The sequence below is a fragment of the Myxocyprinus asiaticus genome, chromosome 38 (assembly GCF_019703515.2).
Source record: "Myxocyprinus asiaticus isolate MX2 ecotype Aquarium Trade chromosome 38, UBuf_Myxa_2, whole genome shotgun sequence".
NCBI classification, from domain to species: Eukaryota; Metazoa; Chordata; class Actinopteri; order Cypriniformes; family Catostomidae; genus Myxocyprinus; species Myxocyprinus asiaticus.
The window spans coordinates 38,579,093-38,590,156 of record NC_059381.1 but is presented as its reverse complement, the minus strand read 5'-3'; the positions used below and the strand labels follow the sequence as shown (position 1 = coordinate 38,590,156).

General features: G+C 34.9%; 1 protein-coding gene across 1 annotated transcript; it reads right to left on the bottom strand.

Annotated features, from left to right (window-relative positions):
* Window positions 1–1,228: 1,228 nt before the first annotated feature.
* LOC127429153 (keratinocyte-associated transmembrane protein 2-like) lies at window positions 1,229–10,611 on the bottom strand. The gene is made up of 3 exons (XM_051678018.1): window positions 10,459–10,611; window positions 7,396–8,051; window positions 1,229–2,702 (listed from the first exon to the last, which is right to left on the bottom strand). Exons 1-3 carry the CDS (start codon window positions 10,562–10,564, stop codon window positions 2,571–2,573), a joined length of 894 nt encoding a protein of 297 aa, XP_051533978.1. The 5' UTR covers window positions 10,565–10,611; the 3' UTR covers window positions 1,229–2,570.
* Window positions 10,612–11,064: the final 453 nt, after the last annotated feature.

Below are 11,064 nucleotides of genomic sequence, written 5' to 3'. Positions count from 1 at the left end.
GGTACACCTCCAATTCAGTACACCTCCTATCAGTAGCTAATTGGATAATTGTCTAAAAGCTTGACATCATTTTCTTGAATTTTCCAAGCTGCTTAAAGGCACAGTTAACTGTGTATGCAAATTTCTGACCTACTGGAATTGTGGTATAGTCAATTAAAAGTGAAACATCTGTCTGTAAACAGTTGTTGGAAAAATTACTCATGTCATGCACAAAGTAGATGTCCTAAACGACTTGCCAAAACTATAGTTTGCTAATATTAAATCTGTGGAGTGGTTAAAAATTTAGTTTTAATGACTTCAAACTAAATGTATGTAAACTTCTGACTTCAACTATATATATATAATTATTATTATTATTTTAATCAAAGAAAACAGAAAGTTGCCCAGAATATGTACAAATATAAATATATTTAAAATATAAACATACCTCTTTACAGATATTTTGCAGATGAATTGCTCATATTTTCACTCTATGTGAACTTGTTGCACCTTTATATCAGCAGTGTTTTTATTTTTCCCCAGATTTTTCTTGAAAGATAAGAAAACATCTAGGCCATACAGGTAAAGATAAGTTCTATTACAGTGTATTTCTTCAATTAAATACATTTTGAAGTAGGCTACTGCCATGAGAAGTATGAGCATGTGTATTTTCACACACACAAATAATGTTGTGTTTGTTATAATAAAAGTAAAAGCATTTAATTCTTTCAGTGTACAATAGGGTTCATTGTGTAGTTTTTAAAAAGAATGGATTACTTTCTAGAGAAATTTGTTTCCATGGACTCTACTGCCCCCCATCGGCTCCTCACACACACACACACACACACACACACACACACACACACACACACACACACACAAAGTAATGCATAGATTTAACATTCAATTTACTGCTTATTTTAATTTGGATTTAGATATTATTTAATTCTTTAAGCAAACATAATTATAATCTATCATTAAAATAATTATAGAAATAGAATTTCTTAATTCCATTAATTAAGAGTGAAATATAACCTGCCTAATAATAATCATCCAACTAATGGCTGATACATGGTTAAGAAAATTATTTAAAATAGTGGAATATTTCAACAAAGGTCAATAATCTACAAAAATTAAGGCATTTTGTCATGGTTTTGGCATTATTTGCTCATATCTGTATATATATTTGATAAAGCATTCCCTTAAAATTACACGTTTCATATTAAAAGAAGTGAGACACAATGAATGATCCAGTTACAGTTCATGCTTTATTGAAGAAATTATTTCTAAGGCAACCAACAGCCTATCATCATACATACTGCATGCATAGACACAATCTTCTTGTGCTTTCTTTTAAAACAGTGACGTGATTCAGTACATCAATGCTTTAATTATTATTTCATTGACAAAAGTAAGGCTTACTAAAGAGTTAAAGCGACGGCAATCCAGCTCTATTTTGACTGCTCCTGACATAGTTATGTTGAATTTGGGCAACACTCATATGTAGTGCTTTCAGAGTAAAAAAAGGAAACAAAACACTTAAGAGCCTAATTTTTCATAAATATCTCCAGACCTTTGGTAATGACAGATCCAGGTCAGTATGTGCAATAATAACAACTTCATTGAAGTCGTAACACAAATAGGAACCAGCCCAAAAATTGCTGCATAGCAAAGCACACAGCAGTTCAAATTTAGCTTTAACTTTATGGTATTGCTGTACTGGAGTTACAAGATATGCACATTAATAAAACTATTGTGACCTACAAAGGCAAAACACAGCAACTACACCAACACTAAAAGTGAGTTTTTTTTTCCCCCATGTGGATTTGTAGTTACTGCAATTTTAAAATTCAATTTTCTCTAAACTTGAGAACTGTTGAGCCAAACTCATCTGTGGCAAGAGAGATCCTTGTCTAAAAGACTCGATTTCAGTCTTAACAAAATTTTGACAAAAGTGTGTAGTTACAGCGTTTTGCCTTTGTATGGCAGTATTACTCACAATGTCTATTGGCAATTGCTGTTGCAAACTATATCATCATAAAGGCAAAAAGAAAACAAATGCAGTTATGGAGTCAAAACAAAATATAAAATGTGTGTTTCAGGGCAGATTTCAACATTGAAGGCGTAACGTCCCACATTTCTGTGCCGCTTTTATGTAGCAGAGAAAATCTAAATTACTTTGTTCATTCTAGGCCTTTTTCATACCAGGTTTAATAGGAAGTGTTATAATCAAATATTTGCACGGATATACCTTCATTTACTTTTCTTTAGAATGAATCCATTACATTCATCCTACAGAGATTAAGTCTACAAAATGAAGTGCAAAAATGTTCGAAAACTTGAAATGCATCAGTTGCATCAACCATTTTAAAACACCTGCATTCATGAAACCAAAGAAAGCACAAAGTAAAACCAAAAAAATACAATCACATTTTTTTTTTTTTTTTTAAAAGGAAAGACCATTTTTTAGAGAGTGCACATAAAATAAATTATTATAGTACAACTCTCCTCCCCTGATTAAATAAGACACCATGTGTAGATGAAATCAACTATTTGCATGTGTTTTTCTTCAGTAAACTTCATGTAGTTGGTCAGAAGATGTAGTCATTGGTCATCTTGAGTGAAGGCATGGCCTCGTTGACGTTCTGGTCGAGTCTGTGATACTCGATGCCGCGCGAGCAGAAGCCGTCCCTCCAGCGGTGACTTTGAGCCAGTAACATGAGCTACACATGCAGAAAAATATAAAGCAAAATGTAAATAATGATGACAGACCATTCTCAAAGCTTTAATTAGACTACTGCAATAACCTGCTGTTCACAGTTAATGTGAAATCTAACATGCTGCACAATTAGTGGTTGTGCATTGTAACAGCAATAAAGTAATTTAACAAAACATTCTTTTCTTGTTTTGGATGTGTTGCCTACATAAACATGTACCATGCAATCCCACATAATTTTTATTTAATTAATTCTAGGTCTAATACAAGTTAAGCTCAATCGATAGCATTTGTGGCATAATGTTGTTTATCACAAAAATTACTTCTACTAACCCCTCCTTTTCTTTAAAAAAAAAAAGCTAAATTGAGGTTACAGTGAAGCACTAATAAGTGAAGTAAATAGGGATGATTTTTTGAGAGTTAAAATGCATATTAATATGCATTTCCATTTTGTGTTATGTGTACTCAATTCTTTCTTAGTGTGTTGATGGGTCTGAAGTGTACCAGGAAATTATGTTTGTTGACATGTCTACTATCACTGAACTTTGCTCTTTAACCCAACTTTATCCTTGTCCTCTGCTACAACAAGAAAAGAACAGACTCGAGCAATACTGAAAAAAGGGAAAGCAGCTCTGTTTAAAATACTAAACCAGTCCACTTGAAATCTACTTAAAGGTGCTGTAAGTGATTTTATCTGTTCTACTTCCACGAGACTGAGCCGTTGGACTAGCCACGCCCCCTCTTCTAAAATCCCACACAGCAGCAAAATAGTGCTGCTAAAAACAACAGCAGCAAAATGGCATCCTCAACTGACAACTGTTATGAACAAGATGGCTTAAAAATGGCAGTATATCTCAATAATTCGCTGCAACTACAATACTATGAGAATGTGCAAAATGATTGACAGATTGAAAGTGTTACTGTCCACGGACACATTTTTGTTTGCTGTTTAGAGACCGGTAAGATATCTTACAAAACTTATTTCAGTAATATCTTTCAGGGAGTATGAACATTTTGTGCGTACCTTTCCGTGAAAAAAAAATTGCTCACAGCACCTTTAATACATTTATGTTTGAGATGAGAACATAATTATATTGTGTAAAGTCCATGTGATATTCAACACAATCATCAAAAAGTGATAATCACATTTCAAATGGATTCAGACTTCTAACGGATGGTGTCACTCAACATGATTTTCAGCGCTTACTCAATTAACTAATTTATAATGAGCTAATGCAACATAATTCTTTAACATTTGGTCTAAACTTAAATTTTGTTGTGTACAATCTATTCAATGTTCACTTAATCCAACTGAGTTGGGACTATGTGAATAATATTTGTTGCATCAATGTATTGCTGAAACCAGGTAGGGGATTTCCAGTTCACAGCATGCTTTGCATGGGACTGGATTTGGATCTGGAATTTTAAAATTAAGTGTTATTTTAATGTATTTCTACGCAAAATGAAACAAGAAGGAGCCTTGTTAGTGTTGAATGTTCTGTTATGTTGGGATTTAGAGGAGGTTCAGTCATGTTTAATTTTTTTGGAGGTTACCGTTACGGGGAAGAGTGGAGCTAATGTTAGGTCAAGGTTGGGAACATTACTGGATCATCAGTGTAATGACTGAATGGGGATCTGTAAACTCTCAGAAGCAACAAAGTTATACAGTCCAAAAAGATATACATATATATAAAAGAGCTGGGTATCAATATCGATCAATTGTATCAACTGATTAGATTCCGATTCACAAGCTCTCAATATGATTCAATATCAATTCATATGAGCATATTTCAGTTATAATGTCCCTTTTGCTGACATATGAAAGAATTTCTCTCCCAGCAAATGCTGTTAATTATACAGGGGACCTTCTTACTAGGTACATTATGAAAATATACATTTTACTTATTATATTTGATTCGTTTTTCATCATTTTGGTAACTTTTTGGCTTTTTAAAAATGAACAAATCCATGTATTCAATCAATAAATTAGATTTCATATAAGATTCATTACATAATTTTTTGTTACATGTTTATTGTTTAATTGCATAATTTTTTACCAGTATTTAGACTGATTTGTTGAACACAGGCTAAAACCGGTACTGTCTCTTTAACAAAAAACAGCATTCCTGTTAAGAGCATCTGTAGATGAGCGCATGTTGACGGGAGAAGAATCAAAAGGCTTTATCTCATCTGTGCCATGCATGATTAGAATTAAATGTTTCTTATTTATTGTTTTTGATCAACAACTGACTGTAGAGAACAGTTAAAAAGACATTATCCAATGACAAATAGGTCATGAGGATCTCATCTTTGGACACATTACACAGAACAGTTTTTACTCTCAACACGCAGTGAAAGAATCTCAATGCTGAATACTATACTACACAATCACTGGTGAGTGAAATATAAACATTTACCAGCCAATTGCCAAATATATACATTTTAGTCGCATAGCACAGAATTTGGTTGCAAATGCGAGTGATGTGGAGGATTGCGCATAGAGTAAAAGATCGATCTTGGGGGGCCTAGGTAACTCAGCATGTAAAGACGCTGACTACCACACCTTGAGTCGCGAGTTCGAAACTAGGGCATGCTGAATGACTCCTGTCAGGCTTCCTAAGCAACCAATTGGCCCGGTTGCTAGGGTGGGTAGAGTCATGTTAGGTTAACCTCCTCATGGTCGCTATAACGTGGTTCGTTCTCGGTGGGGCGTGTGGTGAGTTGTGCGTGGATGCCGCGGGGAATAGCATGAAGCCTCCACACGTGCTAGGTCTCTGCGGTAACGCGCTCAAGCCATGTGATAAGATGCACGGATTGACGGTCTCAGACACAGAGACAACTGAGATTTGTCCTCCACCACCCGGATTGAGGTGAGTCACTACGCCACCACAAGAACTTAGAGCGCATTGGGAATAGGGCATTCCAAACTGGGGAGAAAGGGGAGAAAAAGATCGATCTTGGGATTTAAGAATCAATATCAAGTCCATTCAAATAAAGATTACGATGCATAGGAAAATCAATAATTTTATCAACCCCTAATATGTAGGGCCCTATGAAATCCATTTTATTTTTTTCCAAATTGTGTTTTCCATTTTATTTTCTCTGAATTCTTGGTTTTATAGTTTAATTAAATTTTATCATTAAAATAAACTGTCAAATCTAATTAATTAATAGAATTTTAATAATATGAAAACAGAACAATTACTTTTTAACATACCATTGCATTCTTTTTTATTAAATGAAGAGTGTCTATAGTGATCTTCACAGCACTGTTAAAAAAAAAAAAAAAAAAAAAAAAACGTAATTATTTTATTTTATTATTTTGGTCAAATACAGTGCTGCACAGTAGAGCATCAAAGTATTAATGAAAGCAGTGAAGAAACTCTTAAGATATTGCTTAAATATAATGTAATTATTATTTATATATTATTATCATCATCATCATTACTACTACAACTACATTTAATATTACATTTTACTATACAGAAGTAAAATATTTCTGTTTCATTTTTTCAATTACACATGTCTATTTAAATGGAGCTTTTATTTTGGCGGAAAACTGGATGTTTTAGATGGCTTCACTTCTCACCTCCGGAAAGCAGTTCACTAAATGGGCTAATGTGCTTATTAAACTGCAAAAGGCTATGATTTAATTATATAAATATATATAGTCTATATGTGCTGCTATTTGAATATTTGAACAGATCAAATTTAAGTTAGGTTAACTCAATTCATTTAGGCATTACACAAAGTATTCGAGTAGAGCTTTCATTTTAATTTCATATCCAAGAACTCATTTTTATTGTGCGGAACCAATGCCCACAATTGAATTAAGTTAAACCAACTATTTATTTTATTTTTTTCAGTAAACAACAGGACATAAAATACGCATAAGTGTAGACAACTTTATAGTAGGTGCTTAATACTTATGTTATTTCCAAGACTGCATTTCATATATAAATGTATATTAAACAGTCATCTGGCAGAGATTAGATTTTGAATCTAAGCAGTAAATCCATTTATTAGACTGGATTTTTTGGCATTCGATTTCAGCCACTTTAAAAATGTGGTTTTAAATCCAATATGTATCATCTGACCTACATCTAAGCACTTGTACCAGATTTTCTTAATTTAGAACTTTGTGACAGACAAGCTCATATCAAGTTACACAAACTTGTGGATGGGAATTAATAATTTAATATTAATTCTATGTATTTATTTGTTGATAATTTTAGAAAATTGTAAGTCCTGTGCATCTGCATGTCAAATGACCTCTTACAATAATCTTAAGGCCAAAGAATTCTTCAGTTGTCCGCATTGCTGATTGGAATGTGCACAGCGGACAGTCGTCGGCACAAGTGTTGTTGAATGTGCAAAAAGAGTATCACAAATCAGTTGTAGTGTGCATGCGTCAAACTTGTTCGAATTCGCTTGCGGTTAAAAGAGTATAATTTGAAAGGCAATGTGGTCAACCCAACCGGGCACAACACAATATGGAACGCATAAAAACAAACTATACTCGGGCCTTTAATCACGCAGCCTGTTTGATTTAGTTATGATGACTATATGGGAAGCCAGATGCTTCAAAAGAGGGACGAAACTGCGCTCCTCAACTGACCCATTCAGTGCACACCGTTTTTTTCTTCATGCACCTTTCTGAACAATAAGAGCTACAAGCCCTTTGACAAAGAGAAGCATACCTTTCTCTTGTTGTGGTAGGTGATGTAGACAATGGCCACTAAAAAGGCGATGATGACCAGGTGAAAGAAGAAGTGCGAGTCTTCATCCTGAGTTGTATAGATGGTTGTGTCCTTGATGCTTACATCAATTTTCTCAGAGCTTTCAAAGGGAGGGTTATAAACTTTAGGGATCAGGTCTTTCCCAATGCCCTGGTTTTCTTCAATTACCTGACTGTCATTCATACTATCATAATCATCATCATTATCTTCATCATCATCTTTGCCATTTGTGTAAAAAGGAAGTCCCCCGTCTGGTCCAGCAGCAATGATGCCACCCCTGTAATTGAAACTTATCTCTGTTGTCTCTCCAGCAGGAGTGGAGGTGGTAGGTTGCTTGTTTGCAGGTGTGCTGGTGGACTCTTGTGAATTGGATTTGGTCGTTGTGGCATGCTCTGGAAGGGTCATATTTTTGCCTGGGGCAGCAGTTACAGGAGGAGTAGGAGCAGCTGATGCTTTGGTGGTGGTGGTGGTGGTGGTGTTGCCAGTAACTGCTGTTTTAATCAACACTTCAGCCATTTCATTCAACTTACTGTCAATCTGAGTGGTTGGCACATTCTTGTTAAGCATTACCGTGATGTTAGCAGTTTTATTTTCAGTACTCTCCAGCACCTTGTCAGCTGTGGATTGAAAAATGAAGCCAAATTAAGAGTTTATTGTGAAATCTACAGTGTCATTTGTAAGGGATCTAGTTGTCTAACAAGTGACTAGTCAATTATTGGGGTCAACTAATAACATTAGCCAAATATTTTTAGTGGTGTTGTGGTTTTAATGGGAGATGCAATTCTCAAATTAACTGAGACGCAACTGTTTAGAGAGCGTTATTGCATGATAATAGCTTGCTGTGCTTAACAGTGAATAACAGTCAGCACAGTAAAAACCTCTCCAAGAAATGCACTCAATCATGCTTTAGGTTTATTCTTTTTATGCGCTGCATCAAAAATACATTTCAAGATGATAACTAGTCGAATAGTCTTTCAAACAACTTACAGTCGATTAAGAAAATTGGTAGTTTTGCACATACCTAATTTTAACCATGATAATTGTGGTAAAACCATGGTAATAATACAGGAAAACCAAAGCTATGGTAATAAAAATCAATCATTTTGCCAAAAAAAACAACAAAATGGTTAATTTGTGGTACATGTACCATGGATTTAAAAACCATGGTTCTTACCTTTAAAAAGTTGTTACATGGTTACTGCAGGTTTACTATAGTGAAACCATGGTTAATTTTCATAAGGGCATGTTCTTTTGGTGGAAAACATGTTTTTTTATACAACAATTGAACCACAAATGAACTACAAATTTAGTAAATAGCAAATGTTACTACAGTAAAACCATGTTTGTTGGTTTTCTGGAAGAATGATTATTTTTATTACCATAGATTTATATTTCTTTGGTTTTTCTAAATGTTGACAATACCCATTTTGATAATGTGACAATTAAATGCACTGCTAATTCATATGTATAATGTCAGTGTGCATAATAATACAACATATAAACATCTCAATGTATATTTTTATTACAGACAACACTTTATAAAAAAAATATACTATATAATACACCCCCAGATCATCACCGCTCCTCCACCAAATTTCACAGTGGGTGTGAGACACTGTAGCTTGTAGGCCTCTCCAGGTCTCCCATCTAACCATTAGATGAACAGTTGGAGGATTGGTGATGATCTGGGGGTGCTTTAGCAAGGCTGGAATTGGGCAGATTCGTCTTTGTGAAGGACGCATGAATCAAGCCACATACATGGTTATCCTGGAATAAAACTTTCTTCCTTCTGCTCTGACAATGTTCCCCAACTCTGACCATTGGTTTTTCCAGCAGGACAATGTTCCATGCCACACAGATAGGTCAATCAAGGTGTGGATGGAGGAGCACCGGATCAAGACCCTGTCATGGCCAGCCCAATCTCCAGACTTGAACCCCATTGAAAACCTCTAGAATGTGATCAAGAGGAAGATGGATGGCCGCAAGCCATCAAACAAAGCTGAGCTGCTTGAATTTTTTGCACCAGGAGTGGCATAAAGTCACCCAACAGCAATGTGAAAGACTGGTAGAGAGCATGCCAAGACGCATGAAAGCTGATTGAAACTCAGGGTTATTCCACCAAATATTGATTTTTGAACTCTTCCTAAGTTTAAACATTAGAATTGTGTTGTTTAAAAATGAATATTAACTTATTTTCTTTGCATTATATGAGGTCTGAAAACACTGCATCTTTTTTGTTATTTTGACCAGTTGTCATTTTCTGCAAATAAATGCTCTAAATTACAATATTTTTATTTGGAATTTGGGAGAAATGTTGTCAGTACTTTATAGAATAAAACAAAAATGCTCATTTTACTCAAACACATAACTATAAATAGTAAATCCAGAGAAACTGATCATTTTGCCCTGGTCTCTTAATTATTTTCCAGAGCTGTATATAACCCAAACCTAGAAATGATCAAAAACACAGAATTGTTTCTTATAGTTTCTTGCCTTCGATTTCTGAATAGCTTTTGCATCGTCATGCTACTCCCAAAATCTACAATGACGTTTTTTATTTAGCACAGGACAAACATGACACATATTTACTGATGAATTGTAGAGTTGTTTGACAGGTTACATTAGATTCGTCAGATGAGCAGACTGTGGCTTAAAACACTTGTAAAATATAGTTAGCTTAATCTATAAAAAAATAAATATTTACCATAATTACCACTATAACGCGTAGCTAGTATTAAATCATTCTTAACTAATTTACAAATGAGTTACAAAACTGACCACGTCACACAGAGCACGAGACTTCCGGTAGCAGTGACACCTGGGCGAGTTTATGGAAATGTACCACTTATTGATAAACGACAAAGACATGATGAGGTCTCATCATTAAGGATTCATTAAATGTAACCAGGTTCGTTTTCAAACTTGTGCTCGATCTGACAGTAGGCGAGCTATTGGGTAAATGTATGTTACCACTGGCAGAAGAGCAAAAACTACTAGATTATAAAGTGAAAGTTTTCCACTAACCTGACACTGGCATTGCATTACATTTCAGAGAACAGATTTGCAGGCATAATACTGCGAATATTCCCACAGCCGAGTACTTTCTTCCCGTCTTCCGCATCACCGCCATCTTTAGTGTTGTCTTTATCGGCGCGCATGCGCGATTTCTGTCGCAGTTTGGAAGTTCGGCTCGTTTGACCGAATCGATTCTTTCGAACTTCTCGTTTCAATGAATCGATTACAACAATTCAGAATTATTTGAATTGACGCTCAAACTTGTTATAACCCGTACTGTATCAACATTGAACTTTGTTTCTTCACTCCATCAGTCACACAAATTACTACTTTAACACTGGTTTTGGTCAATAAAATACTAATTTAGAAAATGTGCTTCTTGTTTAACTTGCTCACGTTTATGTTTACGAATCTTGTTTTGTACTCTTAATGAGTTCGGCTCTTAATGGCTTCGGAGTCTTTCGATTCAGTGAGTTCAACCGATTTGGTTTCGGTTTACTAAACCGCCAAGATACTGTACGTCTGTATTATCAGTTCTCTATGTATTGTCATGTATTAAGTTTGTCAGCCAGTGTCATTATTCAGGTGTAAATTATTGTCCAGACCACTGATATA

Bases quoted from the DNA above. Each gene is read 5' to 3' on its own strand.
- LOC127429153 (XM_051678018.1), bottom strand. From the start codon at position 10,564: ATGGCGGTGATGCGGAAGACGGGAAGAAAGTACTCGGCTGTGGGAATA. The intron at 8,052-10,458 runs GTTAGTGGAAAA...TTCAATCCACAG, and splicing joins TAATGCAATGCCAGTGTCAG to CTGACAAGGTGCTGGAGAGT. The intron at 2,703-7,395 runs GTATGCTTCTCT...CTGCATGTGTAG, and splicing joins CCTACCACAACAAGAGAAAG to CTCATGTTACTGGCTCAAAG.